Source organism: Chlorocebus sabaeus, chromosome 1 (assembly GCF_047675955.1).
Source record: "Chlorocebus sabaeus isolate Y175 chromosome 1, mChlSab1.0.hap1, whole genome shotgun sequence".
NCBI lineage: Eukaryota > Metazoa > Chordata > Mammalia > Primates > Cercopithecidae > Chlorocebus > Chlorocebus sabaeus.
The window spans coordinates 55,692,860-55,718,030 of NC_132904.1; the positions used below are offsets into that span (position 1 = coordinate 55,692,860).

The window sequence follows — 25,171 nt, forward strand, 5'->3', positions numbered from 1 at the left end:
GTGGGTGTATGTAATGATCAAATGGTGATTAGCATATCCATAATCTCAAACCTTTTTTTTAAATTTGTATTGGTAACATTCAAAATCGTCTCTTCTAGCTACTTGAAAAAGTACAACAAATTTTTGTTGAGTATAGTCACCCTACAGTGCTATAGAAGACTGCATTCCTCCTGTCTAGCTATAATTTTGTATTGGATAATCAATCTCTTTCTATTCCTCCTCCTTGCCACCCTTCCCAGTCTCTGGTAACCACTGTTCTATTCTCTACTTCAGTGAGATCAACATATTTAGCTCCCACATACAAGTGAGAACATGTGGTATTTATCTTTCTGTGCCTAGCTTATTTCACTTAACATAATATCCTTCAGGCTCCTCCATATTGCCATGAATGACAGGATTTCATTCATTTTTATGGTGGAATAGTATACCATTGTTAAACTACAAAGTATTTAAATTAAATGTACAAGACCTCTAAAGAGGAGAAGAGTAGGTGATTAAGAACTCAAGATTATGACTGAAGTCAGGGTAACTGAGTTCAAGTCCCAGCTCTACTAGTTAATAACTGTGTGACTTTTGACATGTTACTTAACCTCTCTGTGTCAGTTTTGTCTGTCAAATAGGGATAGCTAGATACTGCCACGTTACTGTGGGGTTTTTTTGTTAGTTTGTTTTTTGAGAGGGAGTCTCATTCTGTTGCCCAGGCTGGAGTGCAGTGGCACAATCTCAGTTTACTGCAACTTCTACCTCCCAGGTTCAAGCAGTTATTCTGCCTCAGCCTCCCAAGTAGCTGGGATTACAGGTGCCTATCACCACACCTGGCTGCTTTTTGTACTTTTAGTAGAGATGGGGTTTCACCATGTTGGCCAGTCTAGTCTCAAACCTCTGACCTCATGTGATCCGCCTTGGCCTCCCAAAGTGCTGGGATTACAGGCAGGAGCCACTGCTCCTGGCCCCTAAATTGTTTGTTAATCCAGATTATCTACCTCATCAGCAGTGTATGAGCACTATCTCTTTACATTCTCTCAGAAGCAATTTTAAATCCAGAAGGAAGCACAGAAAGAACAAAGATCAGCCACTAAACCTTACAAATTAAGACTGAGCCTCAGAAAGAGAGAATGGTATATCCAGGGTCATAGAGGGGGATCATAACAGAGTCAAATCTGGAACCTAGACTGTTTGAACTCATTCCTAGGGTTCTTTTCACTGAGTGTAGAATTCACAAATTCACCAGGCATTTATTTTTTTATTTTTTGAGACAGAGTCTCACTCTGTTGCCCAGGCTGGAGTGCAGTGGTGTGATCACGGCTAACTGCAGCCTTGGCTTCTTGGGCTCAGGTGACCCCTCCCACCTCAGCCTCTCAAGTAGCTGGGACTGTAGGTGCATGCCACCACCCCTGGCTAATTTTTGCATTTTTTTGTAGTGACGGAGTTTCCCCATGTTGCCATGACAAGTCTGGGCAACATGGAGAACAACAACTAGGCAACAGTCTGGGTTCAAGTGATCCGCCCATCTCAGCCTCCCAGAGTGTTGGCATTGCAGATTTGAGCCACTGTGCCTGCAATGAGTGTTTGTCATGTGTGAGACTTTTGTGTTTGATGCTAAACATCTATGATATTATAAAATGTGTTTGATGCTAAACATTTATGATGTTGTAAAATCTTCACCACTCTAACATAAATTGTTTATCTCTTTATCTCCGTTTTACAGCTAAGGAAATAGAATCAGAAAGGTTAAGTAACTTTCCTAAGGTCACACAACCAGAATGTGGCAGGATAAGATTGGAACTCAAGTCTGTATTATTTCTGAGCCCTATCTTCCTTACACCATATCTCAAATATAGCCATTTCAGGTGTTTTGTCTTTGCCCTCTTGTTCACTAACCTTTCTAAAACTTCTTCCCGTAATGCTCTGGAGTTATTCATACTCCTCATCCTGTTTTGACTTCCAGGCTAACCTCTGCTTTGTGGACATTGACAACCACTTCATTGAGTTGCCAGAGGACTTGCCACAGTTTCCCAACAAATTGGAGTTTGTCCAGGAAGTCTCTGAGATTCTCATGGCATTTGGAATTCCCCCTGAAGGGAATCTTCATTGCAGTGAGAGTGCCTCCAAGTTGAAGAGGCTTCGGGCCTCTGAGCTTGTCTCAGACAAGAGGAATGGGAACATTGCTGGCTCCCCTTTGCATTCCTACGAGCTTCTTAAGGAGAATGAAACTATTGCCCGGCTGCAAGCCTTGGTCAAGAGGACTGGGGTGAGCCTGGAAAAGGTAAGATGTGTATATGAGTCTGTGACACGTGTGATCTGTGCTAGGGTGCTGTCCTGGTGAAGTAAAGTGTGGGATGAGAAAGCACCCAGTTCTGGACAAATCATATTTGTGAGCAGTGAAAGAATGTTCTGTATGGGGGACTCTGAATTCCATCTGGCAGATGTTATCCTAGTAAATACTACTTTAATCTAAATCTGGGTAGCTTCTCCTTTGAACATCCAGGAGAGTCTGCCATCATTCTATGTGAACACTACAGCAGAGTGATTGGAGAGAGCGTGATAGTAATCTTAGTGTTCAGACCTCTTTTATTTTTTGAGAGAGGTTCTTACTCTGTCACTCGGGCTGGAGTGTGGTGGCACGGTCACAGCTCACTGCAGCCTCAATCTCCTGGGCTCAGGTGATCCTCCTGCCTCAGCCTCTCAAGTAGCTGGGACCACAGGTTCATGCCACCACACACAATTAATTTTTTTTTTTTTTTTTGTAGAGACAGGGTCTCACTATGATGCTCAGCTAGTCTCAAACTTCTGGGCTCAAGCAGTCCTCCAGCCTTGGCCTCCCCAAGTGGTGGGATTATAAGTATGAGCCACTGTGCCAGGCCCAGATCTCTTTTAGATCCATTGCCCTTTGAGTTTCACAGCAACCTAAGGCAGACAGAACAAGTATTAACTGTTTTATAGCCAAAGAAACCAAGGCTTAGAGAGCCTAAGTGTTTTGCCTAAAGATTAAATGCCTAGTACGTAGCTGAACTAAGTCTAGAATCTGGTCCTCTTGAATTCTCACTGTTAAATTACTTTCGTAAGTTACTTATAAACCAATGGACCAATGTAATAATCTTGTTGGGCTGTGTTTTAGTGAAATATTTCATTTTTTCTGCTTTAGTAGAGTAGATTTTTTTCTGCCTGGTAGAGTAGATATTTTTCAAAAATCATGGGCAGTTAAAGAGGAACAGAGAAATATTTGGTGAGATGAGAAAGGTTTTCTGGGCTGGCTGTGGTGGCTCACTCCTGTAATCCCAGCACTTTGGGAGGCTGAGGTGGGAGGATCACTTGAGGTTGGGAGTTCAAGACCAATCTGACCAGTATGGAGACACCCCGTCTCTACTAAAAATACAAAATTAGCCGGGCGTGGTGGTGCATGCCTGTAATCCCAGCTACTGGGGAAGGTGAGGTAGGATAATCACTTGAACCCGGGAGGCGGAGGTTGCGGTGAGCTGAGATGGTGCCATTGCACTCCAGCCTGGGCAACAAGAGCGAAACTCTGTCTCAAAACAAAAAACAAAAACAAAAAGGTTTTTTTTTTTTGCAGAAAGAAGTAAAGTGATATGAGGGAAAAAATAAAAAATCAAGAAAGCCAGAATTTAACCTCACTGCTTTGTTAAATTGACCTCCCATATTCCTTCCTTTCTCCCTGACCTTTGAGATAATTAGCACCTTTTCTTTCATGGCAGAATCTCTCTCTGCCCATAAAGATCTTATCTCTACTTTCATTGAGTTGTTGGATATCTTTAAGTGAAACTCTTTGATTTTTCTCTCCTTCATGTCTGAGTCCCTTTCCTTTTATTTATTTATTTTTTCCAGTTTCTCCTCTTTTGTTCTCATGATTTGCTACTAAGTAAATGAGCACTGGAAAAAAATCAGATAAAAAAATCAGGAATTGTATTCCTTGGGTTAAAAGGAAAAAGTGTGTGTGTTCTCAATTGCTTTTTCTTTTTCTTTAGTTGGAAGTGCGTGAAGACCCCAGCAGCAATAAGGATCTCAAAGTTCAGTGTGATGAAGAAGAACTCAGGATTTACCAGCTAAACATTCAGATCCGGGAAGTTTTTGCAAATCGTTTCACTCAGATGTTTGCAGATTATGAGGTGTTTGTCATCCAACCTAGCCAGGATAAGGAATCCTGGTTTACCAACAGGGAGCAGATGCAAAACTTTGATAAAGTGAGTGTAATCCTGCTTGGGAGTTGGTGAGGAATGAGAACTTGCCAGTTATATCTTGAAGAAGTAGTGGAAAATTACTTGAAGTAGTAATGGAAGATTATTATACGCTGGAAACAAGTTTATGGTGCATTTGATGTTGGTCCATTTGATGTTGATAAAATAGGTCTTGTCGCTTATGAATAGATGTGCTGATTATTATTACCAGATGATTTACCTTCAGCCAAAGGGATCCTCTTAAGACAAAGATATACATGTAGAGTGAACATCAGGATTCTGGGAAGATTGGTTGACTCAGTAGATTACCCAAGTGAGTTTGTTCCAGTGTCAAAGTTTCAAGATACCTGAACTTACATGAGTGTTTTTGTTTTGTTTTGTTTTGTTTTTTAAATGTAGAGATTTTGCAGCTTGTTTTTCTTAAAGACCTAGGCAGCTCCAGAGAATAATTAACCTACTGGATTCCTCAGGCACATTGACTTTACCCTTTTCCCTGTCAATTACTGCTTCTTTTTGGTCCCACCAGGCATCTTTTCTGTCAGATCAGCCTGAGCCCTACTTGCCCTTCCTCTCAAGATTCCTGGAGACCCAGATGTTTGCATCTTTCATTGACAACAAAATAATGTGTCATGATGATGATGATAAAGACCCTGTGCTCCGGGTATTTGATTCCCGAGTTGACAAGATCAGGCTGTTGAATGTTCGGACACCTACTCTCCGTACATCCATGTACCAGAAGTGTACCACTGTGGATGAAGCAGGTAAAGCCTCCTTGGAACTGTACATTCTAGCCTCTTGGATTATGTCATTAACATGTCCCTTTTCCTAAATATGCCAGCCTCTTTCTCTGTTTCTGCCTTTGCATATGTGGTTCCCATTGCCTGCAATCTTCTTCGTTTTTTTTTTTTTTTTTTTTTTTTGCCTGGTTATCTTCTTCTCATCCTTTAACACTGTTAGTTAGGAATGGATCTCATTGTATGTAATAGAGACCCTAATCAGCAGTGGGTTAAACAAATGGGGGTTATTTTTCTTATATTAGCAAGAAGTACAGAATTGGTGGTTGCTGGTGTTGGCTCAGCTGCTCAACAATGCAATCAAGAACTGAGATTCTGTCTTTTTATTCAGTGAATCCTTGTTGTTGGCTTTTATGGTCATACTATTGCCTCTTTTTTTTTTTTTAAAGGATGTCAATGAAAGCCTCATGGTTACAGAAGCTCTTTCTTTTCTGCCCTTTTTTCTGTGTGTGTGTGACAGGGTCTCTCTCTGTCACCCAGGCCAAAATGCAGTGGTGTGAACATAGCTCACTGCAACTTTGAACTCTTTGGCTCAAGTGATTCTCTTGCCTCAGCCTCCCAAGCAACTAGGACTGCAGGCATGTGCTCCCATGCCTGGCTAATTAAAAAAAATTTTTTTTTGTAGAGACAAGGTTTTGCTGTGCTCCATCTGGTCATGAACTTTTGCGCTCAAGTGATCCTCCTGTCTTGGCCTCCCAAAGTGTTGGCATTACACACATGAACCACCACACCCAGCCCCAGAAGCTTTTCATATTCACTTTCAAGGCAAGAAGAGGGGAAGGTTGATGTCAACTATATTCGTCATTCCACCTTTTTTTTTCTTTTTTTGAGACAGGGTCGGTCTCACTCAGTTGCTTAGGCTGGAGGGTAGTGGTGCAATTATGGCTCACTACAGCCTTGACTTCCCAGGCTCAAGCAATTCTCTCACCTCAGCCTCCCAAGTAGCTAGGACTGCAGGCACATACCACCATACCCAGCTAATTTTTTATATTTTGTAGAGACAGAGTCTCGCCATGTTGCCCAGGCTGGCCTCGAACTCTTGGGCTCAAGCACTCTGCATTCCAAAGTCCTAGGATTATAGGCGTGAGTCACTGTGCCCGACCTATTTTCCCACTTTTATCAGAAAGCAAAAGCTTTCCCAGAAATTTCTAACAACTTTCATTGTCTCATAGGCCAAAATCATGTTATATGATCACCCTCAAGTGCATGGGAAGCTGTGAAAGTGAACATTGAACTGGGTGTAACGTTACCCTGAACAGTATGAAGGTCTATAAGCAAGAAAGAAGGGGTGAATGAATTATGAGTAAGCAGTTGATGGTATTTGCCACAAAAACCTAGCAGATATGTTTCCTTCTCTATGAAGCCTTCTCTGATGCTCCCAGACTGAGTCAGTTGATTCTTCCTCTGTGTTCCTGTGGTGCTTTGTGCATGCTTTTACTCAATCTCTAATTTTTATAGCTATCATTATTAGGGAACAACTTAAGGGCAGAGACTGTATTTACTCATTTTCTTACCCCCATTCTTCTAGCATTTTACCCAGCACATAGGGATGTTGTAATCTACACAAATGATTGAACATGTCCTTTTGTTTAGAGGACTCATCTACATCAGTTTAGCTAGAGAATGGCTTCAGCTTGAAGCATTAGATTAAGTGGTGTATTCACTTCCTGCAGGATGTTCAGTGTCCTTGTTAAGGCATTTTTGTATATTTTCATCATTCATTTGCCGCATTTTGTAGCTACCTACCAGATGCCAAACGTATAGCAAGTCTTCAAGAAATATTTGCCAAATGAATGAATATGCCAGGCTTGTTTCTAGGCTTTGAACATATAGACAGTTTAGACAAAGTCTTGCATTTTCCAGTTCAAAGTCTTGTATTTTCTAGTTCAGGATCCTATGTCCTGAGTTAAAGTAGTCTAATTGCATGGACAACTTGTCCTCGAACCTTTGCCAAAAGGACTGTCATCTTAATGAGGGTCCTGGAACAGGGGCTGACAGGTAAAGAGAGAAGACTAGAAAATGTAAGGAGATGTGATTTTGATTTGTGTGTGCCTAATTTCTCTTAACAGTGTCTTTTTGAGAACAAAATCTTTTATTTTGATGAGGCCTAATTTTTCAGTTGGATTATGCTTTTATTGTATCTAAGACATTTTTGCCCTACCAAGGTCACATAGAGATTTTCCCCTATATTTCCCTGTAGAAGTTTTATAGAGTTTTAGAGAAGTTTTGTAGTTTTAGGTTTTACATTTAGGTCTCTGATCCATTTCAAGTTAATTTTATAAGTAGTGTAAGTTATGGGTCCATTTTTGTTTTTCATTTAGATATTCACCTATTGAAAAGACTGTCCTTTCTCTAATGAATTGCCTTTATGCTTTTGTCAAAATGTTGTTAGTTTGTATATGTGTTAGTCTACTTCTGGATTCTCTGTTCTGTTTCATTGATCTGTTGGTCTACATTTATACCAATACCACACTGTCTTGATTACTGGAGCTTACATTAAATGATTACTGTAGCTTATATTAAATCTTGAAATCAAGTAGTGTTAATCTTCTAACTTTGTTCTTCTTTTCAAAGTTGTTTTGGCTATTCTGGGTTCTTTGTATTTCCATACATATTTAGAGTCAACTTGCCAACTTCTGCAAAGAAGCTTTCTGAGATTTTGATGGATATTTGACATCCTAACAGTACCAAGTCTTCTGATCCATTAACATGGCATATATTTCCATTTATTTAGGTCATCTTTAATTTTTCTCAACAGCATTATGTACTTTTCAGGGTACAGGTTTTGTATGTTTTATCAGATTTTTCCCTAAGTAGTTCATATTTTTTGGTGTTATTTTAAATTGTTTTGTGTTATATAAATTTGGTACTATTGTATTGCTTTCTTAATTTTAATTTCTGATTGTTCATTGCTAGTATATATAACTATAATAGCATAATTTTATATATTTATATTGTGTCCTGCAACCATACTAAAGTTACTTTTAATAGCTTTTTTGTACATCCATCAGATTTTCCACATAGGCAGTCACATCACCTGTGAATAATGATAGTTTTACTTTTCCTTTCCACCACCCTGGATGCCTTTTATTTCTTTTCCTTTTCTTTCTTTCTTTTTTTTTTTTTTGGCTGTATTACACTGGCTAGTACGAAGTCAGATAGAAGTGGTGAGAGTGGGCATCTTATTCCTGACTTTAGGGGGAAAGCATTTACCATAAGAATGATGTTACCTGATGTTACCTGTAAGTTTTTCATAGATAACCTTTATCAGTTAAGGATCTTACTAGCTTGTTCAGAGTTTTTATCTGAGGTGGATGTTGAATTTTGTCAAATATTTTTTCTGTATCTCTATTGAGGTAATTATATGGTTTTTAGCTTTAGTTTGTTAATATGGTGAATTATATTTTTTCCTTTTTTTTTTTTAAAATGGTGATGGGGTCTTGCTCTGTTGCTCAGGCTAGAGTGCAGTGGTGTGGTCATGGTTTTCTGTAACTTTGAAGTAGTGGGCTGAAGGGATCCTCTTGTCTTAGCTTCCCGAGTAGCTAGGACAATAGATGTGTGCCACCATGCTTGGCTAATTTTTATTTAAAAAAAAAGAAAGAAAAAGAAATAGCCTTCTTTATTCAGAGTAATATTCTTTACTGTGAAATCTATTTTGTTGGATATTAATAACTACTCCAGCTTTCTTTTGACTAGTGCTAACATGGTATGTCTTTTTCATTATTTTACTTTTAATCTATTTCTGTTTTTATATTTAAAGGGTATTTATTGTAGGCAGCATGTAATTGGGTTTTGCATTTTTATCCAATTTGACAGTTTCAGATTTTTAACTGAGGTCTTTAAACCATGTACATTTAATGTGATTATTGAGATTACTGGGTTTAAGCCTGTCATTTTGCTGTTTGTTTTTTATTTGTCCCATCTGTTCTTTGTTCCCTTTTCTTCTTTTTCTGCTCTCTTGTGTACTAATTGAATATTTTCCATTTTTTTATTATTTCATTTTATCTGCTTTATTGGTTTACTAGCTATAACTTGTGTTATTTTAGCTATTGCTTTAGGATTTATAGTACACATTTAACTTATCACAGTCTACTTTTAGGTGATATAATATCACTTTCCACATAGTATAAGAACTGTACAGAACTGCCAGGCACAGTCATGTTCTCCCATAGTCCCGCTGTTTGGGAGGCTGAAGGGGGAGGATTGCCTGAGCCCAGGAGTTTGAGTCCAACTTGGGTCACATGATGAGACCCTGTCTCTAAACAACAACAGAAAAGAACTTCACAAAGCTCTATTTCCGTTTCTCTCTTCCTAGCCTATGTGGTATTGTCATTTATTTTACTTTCACATATGTCATAAACCTCAACTACATGGTCATTTTTGTTTAAACAGTCAATTACCTTTTAAAGAGATTTAAATAATAAGTACAAAATCTAATACATTAACTGTGTAGTTAGCATTTCTGGTGCTCTTCTTTCTTTTCTGTAGATCCATACTTCCGTCTGATATTATTTTCCTACTGCCAGAAGGACTTCCTTTAACATTTCTTGTAGTGTAGATCTGCTGGTGATGAATTCTTTCAGCTTTTGTAATTCTTTTGTCTTTGAAAGGTATTTTCCCTGAGTATAGGTTAATAGTTTTTTCTTTTCAGTACTCTAAAGGTGTTGCTCCAGGCCAGGCGTGGTAGCTCACGCCGGTAATCCCAACACTTTGGGAGGCCCAGGTGGGTGGATCACTTGAGGTCAGGAGTTTGAGACCAGCCTGGCCAACATGGTGAAACCCTGTTGCTACTAAACATACACACACACACACACACACACACACACACACACACACACACACACAATTAGCCAGGCATGATAGTATGTGCCTGTAGCCCAAGCTACTCAGGAGGCTGAGGTGCAAGAATCACTTGAACCCAGAAGGTGGGGGTTGTAGTGAGCCAAGATCGCACCACTGCACTCTAGCCTGGGCGACAGAATGAGACCCTGTCTCAAAAAAAAAAAAAAAAAAAAAAAAGATGTTGCTCCTCTGTCTTCTCGCTTTGTAATTAGTTTATTCTCATGCTGCTATAAAGAAATACCCAAGACTGGGTAATTTATGAAGGAAAGAGGTTTAATTGACTCAGTTCCACATGGCTGGGAATGCCTCAAGAAACTTACAAGCATGGTGGAAGGCACCTCCTCACAGCACAGCAGGAGAAAGAATGAATGCCAGGAGGGCAAATGCCAGATGCTTATAAAACCATCAGATCTTGTGAGAACTCACTCACTATTGCGAGAATAGCATGAGGGAAACCGCCCCTGTGATTCAATTACCTCACACTGGGTCCCTCCCACCACACATGGGGATTATCACAATTCAAGGTGAGATTTGGGTGCAGACACAGAGCCAAACCATATCATACTTCCATTGTTTTCTGATAAGAAATCTGCTGTCATCCTTAATTTTGATCTTCTCTATATGCAAAATGTTTACTTTCTCTAGCAGATTTTAAGATTTTCTTTTTATCACTGATTTTGAGCAATTTGATTATGATGTGACTTGGTGTAGTTTCCTTCATGATTCTTGTTCTTGCGGTTCATTGTGCTTTTTAGATCTGTGGATTTTTTTGTTTACATCAAATTTGCAAAAATTCTGGCCAGTATTTCTTCCAGTAATTTTTCTATTATCCCCATCCCTACCTTAGGGACTGCAGTTACACATATGTGTAATATCTGGGATTGCGTAAAATTATCCCAGCACCGCTGATACTCTTTTAATGGCAACAGCTTTTTCTCTCCCTCTGTGACTTCTTTGGGATAATTTCTGTTGCTATGGCTTCAGGCCCACTTAGTTTTTCTCCTGCATTGTTGAGTGTGCTTTTAACCCAGCCTGTGTATTTTTCATCTCCACAGCTTTCACCTTCAGACGTTTGAGTTCTATGTTTCTGATTTTTTGTTGTTGTTTGTTTGTTTGTTTGTTTGTTTTTAAGAGGTTCTGCTTTGTTGCCCAGGCTGGAGAGCAGTAGTGCAATTATAGCTCACCGTAACCTTAAACTCCTGGGCTCAGGTGATCTTCTGGCCTCGGCCTCCTGAATAGCTAGGAATAAAGGTGTATGCCACCATGTCTGGCTCTTTTTTTTTTTTTTTTTTTTACGAGATGAGGTCTCAAAAACTTTGTTGCCCAGGCTGGTCTTGAAGTCCTGGGCTTAAATGATACCCTCACTTTGGCCTCCCAAAGTGCTGGGATTACAGGTGTAAGCTACCAGGTCCTGGTAATCTTTGATTAGATGCCAGACACTTTGAATTTTACTATTTGAGTCCTGGATACTTCTATATTCCTATAAATATTCTCAATCTTTGTTCTGGGATGTAGTTAAGTTACTTAGAAATAATTCGATTTCTGTGTGTTTTCCTTTTTCCTTTGTGTTTTCCTCTGGCAGGACCAGAGAATCCTTTAGGCTGTGATTAATTCTCCACTACCGAGGCACGGCCCTCTGAGTACATTACTCAGTGCCCCATGAGTGATTAGGTTTTCTAGTCTGGCAGGTGGGGACAGGCATTATTCCCAGCCCCGTGTGAGCATTTTGTATTGTTTCTCCTAATCCTTTCCAATGATTCTTTCTCCAGCCTTGAGTAGTTTCTTCACTTGTGTGAACTGATCCATTACTCTACTAAATACCCTGCAGATCCCCTGGATTCTCTGTCTTCCCTGGTACCATTCATATGAACTCTAGCCACCTTGGTCTCCTTAACTCAGGGAGTCCACCAGTCTCTGCCTAGACCTCCCTCCCTGAGCCACAACCTGGAAGCTGTCTCTAAGCAGTTAGCTGGGATAGTTCTAGGGGGTACCTCATTTGTTACCTGTTTCTCAGGGTTCCTGTCCTTCATTGCCTGATGTCCAGTGTTTTGAAATTTATCATTTTATATATTTTGCATGGGTTTTTTCCTATTTGCAGGAAAATCTTTCCCTTTTACTCCATCTTGGCTGGAAATGGAAGAGTAGCTAGATTTAAAAAAAATGTTTGACTTGATTTGTGTGTGTATTTATGTGTGTATGTGTTTGTATTCTCATCCAGAGAAAGCAATTGAACTACGTCTGGCAAAAATTGACCATACTGCAATTCACCCACATTTACTTGACATGAAGATTGGACAAGGGAAATATGAGCCGGGCTTCTTCCCTAAGCTGCAGTCTGATGTACTTTCCACTGGGCCAGCTAGCAACAAGTGAGTCAACTCCAGGGATTCACTGATCCAACTCCCTAGCCATAATAGGATCATCTAGTATCTGGGCTAGGGCTGTTATCCCCAGAAGACCATGTAATTTTGTAAGGTAGATATGGAGAAGACCCAGACTATCTAGGTTGTTCGCTTATTTGAACAAGAAAGTATGTGACAGAATGTCTTTCAGTTCTGCCTCCACTATGCAGATTGGGATAGCTCCATATGTCCAGGACCTGCAAAAAGCTGCAAATGGGTTAAAATCATATCACGCCTAGATCCCATTCAACAGCAAGCTAGCATTGTATTTATTAAATGGCAGTTGAAATAATCAGAGCCTGAAATGAAAAGTAGATAAGTTAGCAGAATTACTCATTAGTTGCTTTTGAAGATGACTGTATCAAAGCTCAGATAAAGTGAATATAGTTTTAGATCTATATGTCAAGTGTTTGTAGATGTTTCAAGAGAGACATGTTCCCTGAAGAGGTATCTCTCTCATGTCCAGTCACTCATCTTTAATCTGCTCTTCCTCAAGGTCTCTGAGCTGTCTCTGGTGACTTCTTGGTCATTTCCTGTGTCCAGCATTGGCTCTTAGTCATTCATGTTTTCTCCTGTTAGTTGACATTGCTTTTTAAGTGAGACATTATTAATTGCCTGCTTTGATTCTGATGTGTTAGGTGGACGAAAAGGAATGCCCCTGCCCAGTGGAGGCGGAAAGATCGGCAGAAGCAGCACACAGAACACCTGCGTTTAGACAATGACCAGAGGGAGGTAAGATAACTTAAGAATGACAAGGATGACCTTGCTATCATGCTGTGCACTCCTTCTCTTTCTCATTTCCTATTCTCTGGTCTGATTCAAATGTCTCAGCATTGACCTCACCCCATAAAGAAGGGTTAATAATAGGTCTAGTTCCTGATATCTGATGGTGGGCCTGGGTTATCACAAATCAGAATGTAGGATGTTTTACAAATTCCAGCTAGCTACTAACCATGTTGTAATTACTCATGCATGATGCTCCCTGGGGAGTTTGATAGGAACCTCAGAAGTTAGGAGTCTGAAACTTGGGAGAAATCCTTTAAAAATCGGTGTTTTGTGTGTGCGTGTGTGTGTGTGTGTATAGGAAAAAAGTTAATTTTTTTAAATTCTTTTTTTGTTTGAGACAGAGTTTTGCTCTTATTGCCCGCCCAGGCTGGAGTGCAGTGAAGCGATCTCGGCTCACTGCAACCTCCACCTCCTGGGTTCAAGCGATTCCCCTGCCTCAGCCTCCTGAGTAGCTGGAATTACAGGCACCACCACCACGGCCAGCTAATTTATGTATTTTTAGTAGAGATGGGGTTTCACCATGTTGGCCAGGCTGGTCTCAAACACCTGACCTCAGGTAATCCGCCTGCCTCAGCCTCCCAAAGTGCTGGGATTATAGGTGTGAGCCACTGCACCCAGCCCAGAAAGAAGTTAATTCTGTTAGAGTTTTTTTCCTGCTGTTTCTTACCTTAAATTAAAACAGATAATCTTGACTTTTTTTTTTTCCCCCTTCTTCTTCAAAAGACTAAAGGAGAGGAACATTATTACCAGGTACCTGGAAACACAAGATTCTTGAATTTACCTCCTGAATCTTCATTGCTCGTAAGCTGAGTTTCTCAGCTCTACTGTAACTTGCTTCTTAAGTTTCTAGTTATAAACTTCAGGTTGTAGACCGTGCCTTACTTAGTTGCAAAGAAGTTGTGAAAATGAGTGTTAACTTCAGAAACCTATTTCAGTAATTTATCTTTGAGAAAAGATCCTATAATTTTCATCTTGCACAGATAGAACCCAAGAAGGCATACTGTTTTCGTGTGTCTGGCAACTCAGTGAATTGGAAAATAAATAACATATTCTCTTTTTGCTATGTTTTTAATGAATAAATTAAAATTGTAAGATATGGTTATGAATTTTCAACTGCTGATTTATAGGGTATAGTTACACTGAATTTTTTTTTTTTTTGTGAGAGTAGCATAAGAAATTTTGGTTATTTGTGTTATTTTAAAAGTCTGTCTTCCACCTAACTTCCTCATTACTATTTTCAGCAGTGTTTATTGACCACATTTTCTTGGTCAGAATCACTGAGTGTATTAGTCCATTTTCATGTTGCTGATAAAGACATACACAAGACTGGGTAATTTACAAAAGAAAGATTTAATGGACTTATAGTTCCACATGGCTGGGGAGGCTTCACAATCATGGTGGACAGCAAGGAGGAGCAAGTCACGTCTTACATGGATGGCAGTGGGCAAAGAGAGAGCTTGTGCAGGGAAATTCCCCCGTATAAAACCATTGGATCTCATGAGACTTGTGCACTATCACGAGAACAGCTCAGGAAAGACCTGCCCCCATGACTCAATTGCCTCCTACTGGGTCCCTCCCAAAACATGTGGGAATTGTAGGAGCTACAATTCAAGATGAGATTTGGATGGGGTCACAGCCAAACCATATCACTGAGGTATCAAGGAATTCTTTGCTAAAGCAAAAAAAAAAAAAAAAAAAAAAAATTCACTGAGGTAAACACTTTGAAATACAAAGGTGACAAAAGAGGTTAGTCTTGTCCTCAGGGAATACCAGTTGATATAAGGGAGCAAAGTCAGACAGAAAGATAACTTCAGGAGAATAATCTTTTGAAATGACCATATGAGGAGCAAACCAATGTTTGATTACTGATTAGAAAAAGCAGAGGTTATTTCTACTTGGGGTCATCATCAAACAAGATGATTTGGAAGAGGAGTAAGCATCTCTTTAAGCCTTAGAGAACGATGGGATTGTTAGAAGAGCTTTTATTTTATTTTGAGATGGGGTCTTACTCTGTCACCCAGATTGGAGTGCAATGGTGTAATCTTGGCTCACTGCAACCTCCGTTTCCCAGGCTCAGGCATTCCTCCCACCTCAGCCTCCTGAGTAGCTGGGACCACAGGCACACACCACCATTCCTGGCTAATTTTTTTTTTTTTTGTATTTTTGGTAGAGACAGGATTTCTTCATGTTGCCCAGGATGGTCTCAAACTTCTGAGCTCAAGTGATCCACCTGCCTCAGCCCCGCAAAGTGCTGGGATTACAGGCGTGAGCCACTGCTCCTGGCTGTTTTTCTTTCTTTCTTTTTTTTTTTTTTTCTTTTTCATCTCCCTGGAGCTGTAAGAAGAGCATTTCAAGTAGAGGACATGGCAGGATCTAAAGTTTGGTGTGTAAATGTGTAAAGGAGGCTGTGGGCAGAATATTTTGGAGGAGGGTGGTGTGAAGATAGCTAGCAAGTTAGGAGACAGGTAATAGCAGTCCAAGAATAGTAATTGGACCCTAACCTCGGTGGGTTGGTAGTAGAGACAGATTAAGGGGCCATAAGATAGAATGGACAGAGTTATGCCACAGGAATAAATATGGGGGAAAGGAGAAGTTTAGGGTAAAAATATTGGTCATGAACCTACTGAGAGGATATCAGAGTGCATTTTACTGCATTGATGTGGGTTCTGTGTTAAACAACATATGAAGAAGAATAACCGGCACATTATACAAAATAATTGCAGTTATTGTTTTGAGTGTGCAATCTTATTTGCCAGGCCTTAATTTTATACTTAATGATAGAAAGGGTAGATATCTTTGATATGGGCAGAGGAGTTAAATTCCTCTCAGCTTGGTGGGGGAACTTATTTTCTCAGTGTTACTCAGAGATTTGAGATTTGCTGTAGTCATGTGTTTTTTGACTCTTGTATCTTTTTTTTTTTTTTTTGGTGATGGAGTCTCACTCTGTTGCCCAGGCTGGAGTGCAGTGGCGTGATCTTAGCTCACCACAACCTCCACCTCCCGAGTTCAAGTGATTCTCCTGCCTCAGCCTCCCGAGTAGCTGGGATTACAGGCATGCACTACCACGCCTGGCTAATTTTTGTATTTTTAGTAAAGATGGAGTTTCGCTATGTTGGCCAGGCTGGTCTTGAACTCCTGACCTTGTGATCTGCCCACCTCAGCCTCCCAAAGTGCTGGGATTACAGGCATGAGCCACTGTACCCTGCTTGAATCTTGTATCTTTAAATCAAAGGTAATTATACTATTCAGGGAGTGCTTTACATCTGCTAAAACAGAAATCATCTGTTTTTCCCTTTAATACAAGAATTAAATTAAAATTTTTCTATTCCTAACTATCTGAGCCTAGAAAGAGGCAGCTAAGAAAGTGCGAGAAAATAAGCTGGGCACGGTGGCTCATGCCTGTAATCCAGTACTTTGGGAGACTGAGGCAGACAGATCACCAGGTCAGGAGATAAAGACCATCCTGGCCAACATGGTGAAACCCCTTCTCTACTAAAATACAAAAAAGTAGCCAGGTGTGGTGGCATGCGTCTATAGTCCCAGCCATTCAGGAGGCTGAGGCAGGAGGATCGCTTGAGCCTGGGAGGTGGAAGTTGCAGTGAGCTGAGATCGCGGCACTGCACACCAGCCTGGCAACAGAGCAAGATTCGTCTCAAAAACAAAAAAAAAGAAAATGTGAGAAAATAATGCCCTCTTCAGGCACCCGTCAGTACTGGTGACCTTTGGTTTATGTACTTGGACACAAGGGGTCTTTATTTTTCTTTTTGATGTAGAAGTACATCCAGGAAGCCAGGACTATGGGCAGCACTATTCGCCAGCCCAAACTGTCCAACCTCTCTCCGTCAGTGATTGCCCAGACCAACTGGAAGTTTGTAGAGGGCCTGCTGAAGGAATGCCGCAATAAGGTAAGCTGTGGACATCTCTGTATGTGTGCTATTTCTGTTAGCAGCCAAGGTAAGACCAAGGATTGGCTCCGACCACTCCCTCTGGATTTTAAAAATACTGTTGGCTGGGCGTGATGGCTCATGCCTATAATCCCAAGACTTCGGGAGACCATGGCAGGAGGATTGCTTGAGCCCAGGTGTTCAAGACCAACTTGGAGAATGTAGTGAGACCCTGTCTTTACAAAAGTATTAAGATGGGCATGGTGGCACACAGCTGTAGTCCCAGATACTTGGGAGGTTGAAGTGGGAGGAGTGCTTGAACCTGGGAAGTCAAGGCTACAGTGAGCTATGATTGCACCACTGCACTCTTGCCTGGGCAACGGAGCAAGACTCTGTCTTAAAAAAAATCATTAATATAATGAGACAGTACTAATTTTAAGATCCTGTTAGTTTGAAATTAGGTATATTTGTTTTAAATAAAATATACCATTAATTGAGAGCATGCATGCTTTGCTTGATATAAACTTAATGTATATTCCATAAAAATGAACAACAAGCCGGGCGCAGTGGCTCATGCCTGTAATCCCAGCACTTTGGGAGGCTGAGGCGGGCAGATCACGAGGTCAGGAGTTCGAGACCAGCCTGGCCAACATGGTGAAACCCTGTCTCTACTAAAGATTAGCCGGGCGTGGTGGCGTGCGCCTGTAATCCCAGCTACTTGAGAGACTGAGGCAGGAGAATTGCTTAAACCTGGGAGGCGGAGGTTACAGTGAGATGAGATTGCATCATTGCACTCCAGCCTGGGTGACAGGACGAGACTCCATCTCAAAACAAAAAAAAAATAACAGAGAGATGTAGTTTTTAATTTCATAAAAAACTTATTTTTAAGACAGGATCTCACTATATTGCCCAGGCTCGTCTTGAACTCCTGGGCTTAAGTGATCCTCCTACCTCAGCTTCCCAAGTAGCTGGGGTTCCAGGCATAGTTTTAAATTTTCGACATTTTACAGTACTTTAAATCAGACTAGTCTTCACTCTGACTTACTTCAACAGATTAGTCTTACATATATGCAAATGTTTTTGCCCCTTTATTTTAATCTGATAGTAATGATATCTTTTATCTAGAAACATAAATTTGCTGAGTACCTATAATGTGCCAGGCTGAAATGTGTCATTCAGTTTAAGCTTAGATTGTTTGGATGTTTTTCTCTGTTCTACAAAGACATTTATTCTTAATTTTTAATGTTTTAGTTATGAATTTATATGTCTTTTCTAATAAAAAGAATCTTTCAACCAAGTCTGCATACCGTAATTTTAGGGCAGTTCAACTAACTCAGTTTCCACTACATCCTATTTGTTTATCAATGGAATAAAAATAGTTTCCTGCACTTTCAGTTCTCAGTGGTGCCCATTTGAAGTGATGTTCGTTTATAGGAGGAAATAAAATATGCTGTCTCTTGCAGAAGAAATTATTAGTGTTTAAAGCTAGATTGGCAGGGCACAGTGGCTCATGCCTGTAATCTCGGCACTTTGGGAGATTGAGGTGGGTGAATCACTTGAGCCCAGAAGTTTGAGACCAGGCTAAGCAACGTGGCGAAACCCCATCTCTACCAAAATTAGGCGTGGTAGTGTGCATCTTTAGTCCCAGCTACTTTGGTGGCTGAGGTAGGAGGATCATTTGAGCCCTGGAGGTCAAGGCTGCAGAGTGAGACCCTCTCTCAAAAAAAAAAAAAAAAAAAAAAAAAAAAAAAAAAGGCTGGTTAGTGTATCAGTACTGATATTTTAAATTCAGGTTAAAAAAAACTCTGGCCAGGCATTGTGGCCTGTGTGTGTGTGTGCGTGTGTGTGTGTGTAAAACTTCTGTCAGTTTACTCTGAGTAATATCTGTGATTTTTTTCCATACAATTTTGTCTCTTCTGCCTTTCTGCTGTGAAGAACACTCGTGATGCTGCATTTCTACATTTTTTTTTCTAAGGTGCTGGACTGTCATTCTTTTTTTTGAGATGGAGTCTCATTGTGTCACCCAGACTGGAGTGCAGTGACGCAATCCCGCCTCACTACAACCTCCGCCTCCCAGGTTCAAGCAATTCTCTTGCCTCAGCCTCCTGAGTGGCTGGGATTACAGGAGTGCACCACCACGCTTGGCTAATTTTTGTATTTTTAATAGAGACACAGTTTCATCATATTGACCAGGCTGGTATCGAACGCCTGACTTCAAGTGATCTGTCCACCTCGGCCTCCCAAAATGCTGAAATTACAGGTTTGAGCCATCGCAACTGGCCTGGACTGTCAAAATTCTTAAGTCATGAGATGCATGACCTGGCTGTGACAACTTCCTATTCCTAGCCAATGATGACTGAAATACATACCAATTTTAGACATGTTAATATGTGGGCAAATGTGCATCTAGAATTGAAGAAATATAGTAATCAATATAACATCACAAACTATTGGCTTGCACATGGAGCAACAGGCTGTTGGAAGTATAAATTGGTATGATGATTTTGGAAAACAGCATAGTATTGTTTAGTAATTCTTCTCCTAGGTTATTCCCTAGAGAAACTTTTGGAGCATGTCCCAAGAGACATGTACACGAAGTTTACAGCAGCATTCTTTTAATAGCCCCAAACTGGAAACTACCCAAAAGTCAATCAGTAAGAGAATTAATAAATATATTGCGGTATATTCATATGGTGGAATGCAATACAACAATGGAAATGGATAACAGTTATATACATCAGTGTGGATGAATTTCACAAATATAAACATGAGTGAAAAAGCAAATCACAAGCCAGGAGTATCGGCACACACCTGTAATACCAGCTACTTGGGAGGCTGAGGTGGGCAGGTTGCTTGAGCCTGGGAGTTCGGGCCCAGCCAGGGCAACATACTAAGACCCAGTCTCTCAAAGGGGGGGAAAAAAAAAAAATCACAAAAGAAACATGCACGCTGATAGTCCGAGCTACTGCGGGGGCTGAGGTGGGAGGATCAGTTGAGTCTGGGAGGTTGAGGCTACGTGAACCATGATCGAGCCACTGCATTCCAGTCTAGGCAATAAAGAGAGACCCAGTCTTTAAAAAAAAAAAAAAAAAAAAGATACAGGCAAACCAAACCATATATTTTAGGGTTTAAAATATAGGTAATAATTTTCTTGCTTTTCTGTAGTTTCATTGTGTAAGTGGTTGCTTCTAGAGTGGGAAGGTGAATGGAAGAGGGCACGTGGGGTGCTTCAAAGGTATAAACAGACAGTATTTATAAATAAAATACTGGGTGGGCGCAGTGGCTCATGCCTGTAATCCCAGCACTTTGGGAGGCCGAGGTGGGCAGATCACCTGAGGTCGGGAGTTTGAGACCAGCCTGACCAACATGAAGAAACCCTGTCTCTACTAAAAATACAAAATTAGCCGGGTGTGGTGGTGCATGCCTGTAATCCCAGCTACTCGGGAGGCTGAGGCGGGAGAGTTGCTTGAACTGGGGAGGCAGAGGTTGCAGTGAGCTGAGATCACGCCATTGTGCTCCAGCCTGGGCAACAAGAGCGAAACTCCGTCTCAAAAAAAAGAAAGAAAATACTGGCCTGGTGCTGGTCATAATCATGTAATAGCATATATATATATATATATATAAAATTCACAATAAAAAGGTGAAAAACAGTAACAGTGGAAAGAAATATGCCAAAATATTAAGAGTTGCTGCTTTTGAAAGGTAGGATTGGGGTGATTTGTTTTCCTTTTCTTAGATTTTTATATATCACGAATTTATACCATAGTTAAATCTTACTTTTGAACTTGGACTCAAAGTTCAGGCAGATATGGGTTCAAAGGCCAGATCTATTGCTACTTTGCTGTTTCATTTGGGCAAGTTATATATATATATAAATTATATATATATATATAAAATTTAATATAGTGCTATATTAAGTATAGATTTTGGGCAAGTTACTTAAGAGAATTATACTATACTTAAATAGAGTATAAATATACTGTATTGTTTTATACTATGTTTAAATTTAGTATATTGATTACTATATTTCTCAATTTCCTTATTGGTGAATTGAGGGTGGTAATAATAGTTACTTCCTAGATTGTTAGGAGGCTTAAATGAGATAATGAAATGCTAAGTACAATGCCTGACACAGTACTTAATAAAAACTGTGATTATCATTATGCAGTGTGTGTTTTCTTGGTTATGATCTTACAATAAGCAGTTGAAAATTTTTATGTAAAATAAATTACCTCCTCAATTTTTGTCCCCTTGACAGTTATTTCAGGTATATTTTTAAGTTGTATGTATGCTCGAAGGTTTGTTTAGTAGGATCATTTAAGCAGTGGGAATCAGAGAATGTCAGCGGTCAGCATGACTGAAGGGTTTATTTGTTTCTTTCATAAATGCAAAAACTGAATACAGAGTGATGAAGTCACTGGCCAGGAGTCATAAAGCTTACTGTGTTCTTATCCTTTTCTTAACTAAATTTTTTTTTTTTGAGACAGAGTCTCGCTCTGTCGCCCAGGCTGGAGTGTAGTGGCGCAATCTCGGCTTGCTGCAAGCTCCACCTCCTTGGTTGACGCCATTCTCCTGCTTCAGCCTCCTGAGTAGCTGGGACCACAGGCATCTGCTACCATGCCTGGCTAATTTTTTTGTATTTTTAGTAAGACAGGGTTTCACCGTGTTAGCCAGGATGGTCTCAATCTCCTGACCTCTCTCCTGACCTCGTGATCTGCCCGCCTTGGCCTCCCAAAGTGCTGGGATTACAGGCGTGAGCCACCACGCCCGGCCTTTCTTAACTAAATTTTTAAAGCATGCACTCCCTTGTAACCTGACCTATATGGGTATAAATATATTCTGTGTCCTTGGGGCTAATTCATCCTGTCCTTCCCAGCTCAACAGATGTACTGTGCAGGCTGTCAGAACCCTCTCCGGTTGTATGTGATCCTGCTCACTGTGGTTATTTAATCCTGTTGACTGCTTCCTTGTAGACCAAAAGGATGCTGGTGGAAAAGATGGGCCGAGAAGCTGTGGAGCTAGGGCATGGGGAGGTGAACATCACAGGGGTGGAAGAGAACACCCTGATTGCCAGCCTTTGTGATCTCCTGGAAAGGATCTGGAGTCATGGACTACAAGTGAAACAGGTAATGGATGTGTTGCCTCTCTCTGCTGAGCAAATTGTCTTCCTGTTTTCAGTTACTAGCTTTCCCACACTCTTTTTGTCCAGCTGACTGGCTTTGAAGAATGGTGTGCAGTGCTCTGGAGTGAGATTTGAAATAAGCAAATAAATAAATGTGATCCCAACTATTTTCCTTAAAGATAAGCTTTATAAATCTGTATGTTTATCAGACTTTATAAAGAGGCATCTTTCTTCCTGGGGGGTAGAGCTGAAGGCCAACCTGATAAGTCCTGTTTGGCAGCTGGCCCTAGTCTAGAGATAGACCAGAAAGAGAGAAGTTGGAGCTCGGGAAGTACTAATTGTACACTAAAGGTTCTTCACTAATCGTATATTCACAATGGAAAAAAAGTCTGTTATTAACATTTCTTTGTATGCAGATGGTTTAAACATTTGAGAGAAGGCCTCAGGAAGTTGAGTAAGTTTGATTTTTCCACTTAATACCCAGAAAATTTCCTTATTTCAAAATACTCTGTTTTCAATTGGTAGTCAAGATAGATACATTTTATTTTTATGTATTTCTAAATTTGAAAATAACTTGAAATTTTTTGAAAAGAAGTTTTATCATGGAAAAATTAGAAAATACATTAGTATCCATTGGTATTTCTCAAGGGCCTACTATGTCAGGTACTGTTGTAGGCACTAGAAATACCTCAGTGAACAAAACAGACCAAGATCTCTGCCTTCCTGGAGTGTCCATTCTAATGGGTATAGCAACAATCTTCCACATATGTTTTTCAGAGCATTCTTCTGTGTACACATACCCATGCATATATAGCTATATATTTAAAAACCCAATGGAACTACAATGAGATACTATTTCACATCCACTGGAGTAGTTGAAATAAGTAACAAGTGTTAAGGATGTGGAGAAATGAGAACTTTCATACATTACTATTGGGAATGTAAAGTGGTGCAGCCACTTTTGAAAACAGTCTGGCAGTTCCTCAAAATGTTAAACAGTTCTTATATGACCTAGCAAGCCCACTTCTAGATACGTACTCAAGAGACGTGAAAACATATGTCTACACAAAAACTTGTATGCAAATGTTCATAGCAGGCCAGGTGCAGTGGCTCACACCTGTAATCCCAGCACTTTGGGAGGCCAAGACAGGTGGATCAGTTGAGGTCAGGAGTTTGAGACCAGCCTGATCAACCTGATGAAACCCCATCTCTACCAAAAATACAAAATTAGCCAGGTGTGGTGGTGCATGCCTGTAATCCCAGCTACTTGGGAGGCTGAGGCAGGAGAATCGCTTGAACCCGGCAGGTGGAGGTTGCAGTGAGCCAAGATTGCACCGTTGCACTCCAGCCTAGGCAACAAGAGGGAAACTCCATCTCAAAAAAAAAAAAAAAAAAAGTTCATAGTAGCATTAGTCATAATAGTGTCATCATATATGAGGCTATTATTACCCAAATGTTTATCAGCTGATAAGTGGGTGACCTAAATTTGGTGTATCCATACATTGGAAATATTATTGAGCAATAAAGGGAATAAAGTACCTACATGTGGTACAACATGGATGAACTCTGAAAACATACCAAGTGAAAGAAGCCAGACACAAAAGGCCACAGATTGTATGATCTCATTTATACAAAATGTCTAAAATAGGCAAATCCACAGACAGAAAGTAGATTAAGGGTTGCCAGAGGCTAGAGAAAGGGAGCAATGGGAAGTGACTACTAATGCATATGGAGTGTCTTTTGGGGGTGATGAAAATGTTCTAGAATTAGATAGTGGTGATGGTTGCACAACTCTATTAAAAATCAGATTTTTTTCAGAAAATGCATACTTTAAATGTGTGAATTTTATGGTAATATGAATTATATCTTAATGGTTTTTTTAAAAATCCAAATAAGTTAATACTGTACGTAATGTTTTGCAACTTGCTTTGTTTTTATCTCATATCTTTTCTATGTCCTTAACTAATTTTTAGATGATAGTATAGTAAGTGTTTAAGAGCTTGACTGTAAAGCAGACAAATTTGGGTTTGAACTATGATTTTCACGTAATAACTTTATGAAACTGAGCAAGTTATCTAGCTTCTCTAAGCCTGTTTCCTTGTATGTATGATGGAATTTTATTTTATTTTATATTTAATTTAATTTAATTTAGTTTAGTTTTTGAGACAGAGTCTTGCTTTGCTGCCCAGGCTGGCGTACACTAGCATGAACTCTGCTCACTGCAGCCTTGACCTCCTGGGCTCAACTGATCCTCCCACCTCAGCTTGGAGACTGAGACTACAGGCATGTGGCAACATGCCCAGCTAATTTTTTTTTTTTTTTTTTTTGTAGAGATGAGGTCTCCCTATGTTGTCCCGGCTGGTCTCAAACTCCTGGGCTCAAGTGATCCTCCTGCCTCAGCTCCCCAAACTGCCAGGATCACAGGCATAAGCCACTGTGCCCTGCCTGATGGAATTTTAAAAGTACCCACCTCCATTGGGTCCTTGTGTGGATTCGATAATTAATGTAAAGCACTAAGCTCAGAGCCTGGTTTCTGGCTCTCTAAATGTTTGTGGTTATTGTAAAACCTCAGTTTTAATGACTACATCTATTGTATAGATGTGCCATACTTTAATTAATCTCTTATTATTAGTCATTTAGGTTAATTCTGATTTTTCAGTGTTGTAAACAACACTGCATTTATAGAGTTTTTTAAATGTTAAAAATTGTGTATTGCATCCCTAAAATTTTGAGACTGTGGTGTAGTAGCAACACTATGAACTGTGAGTCAGAAGGACTTCGGGTTTGAATCCTGGCTCCACTGGATGACTTTAAATAAGCAACTTGCACCTTCTGAAATTCAAATCCATGAAAGATAGATAGTTAATAACCTGTCTTTCAGAATATTAATTGTTCTACCATAAAGACATATGCACATGTATGTTCATTGCAGCACTATTCACAATAGCAAAGTTATGGTCAACCTAAATGGCCATCAACGGTAGACCAGATAAAGAAAAGGTGATACATACACACCATGCAACACTACACAGTCATAAAAAAGAACTAGGCCGGGCGCGGTGGCTCAAGCCTGTAATCCCAGCACTTTGGGAGGCTGAGATGGGCGGATCACAAGGTCAGGAGATCGAGACCATCCTGGCTAACACGG

General features: G+C 40.1%; 1 protein-coding gene across 2 annotated transcripts in view; it reads left to right on the plus strand.

Annotated features, from left to right (window-relative positions):
• Positions 1-25,171, plus strand: part of DENND5A (DENN domain containing 5A) — a 127,885-nt gene that overhangs the window by 83,290 nt on the left and 19,424 nt on the right. For both annotated transcript variants that reach the window (XM_008007293.3, XM_037999737.2), the window contains exons 6-12: positions 1,949-2,266; positions 3,984-4,199; positions 4,720-4,954; positions 12,048-12,198; positions 12,870-12,963; positions 16,791-16,922; positions 21,875-22,027. In XM_008007293.3, coding sequence (XP_008005484.3) covers positions 1,949-2,266; positions 3,984-4,199; positions 4,720-4,954; positions 12,048-12,198; positions 12,870-12,963; positions 16,791-16,922; positions 21,875-22,027 — 1,299 coding nt within the window. The remainder of the gene's footprint in view (positions 1-1,948; positions 2,267-3,983; positions 4,200-4,719; positions 4,955-12,047; positions 12,199-12,869; positions 12,964-16,790; positions 16,923-21,874; positions 22,028-25,171) is intronic.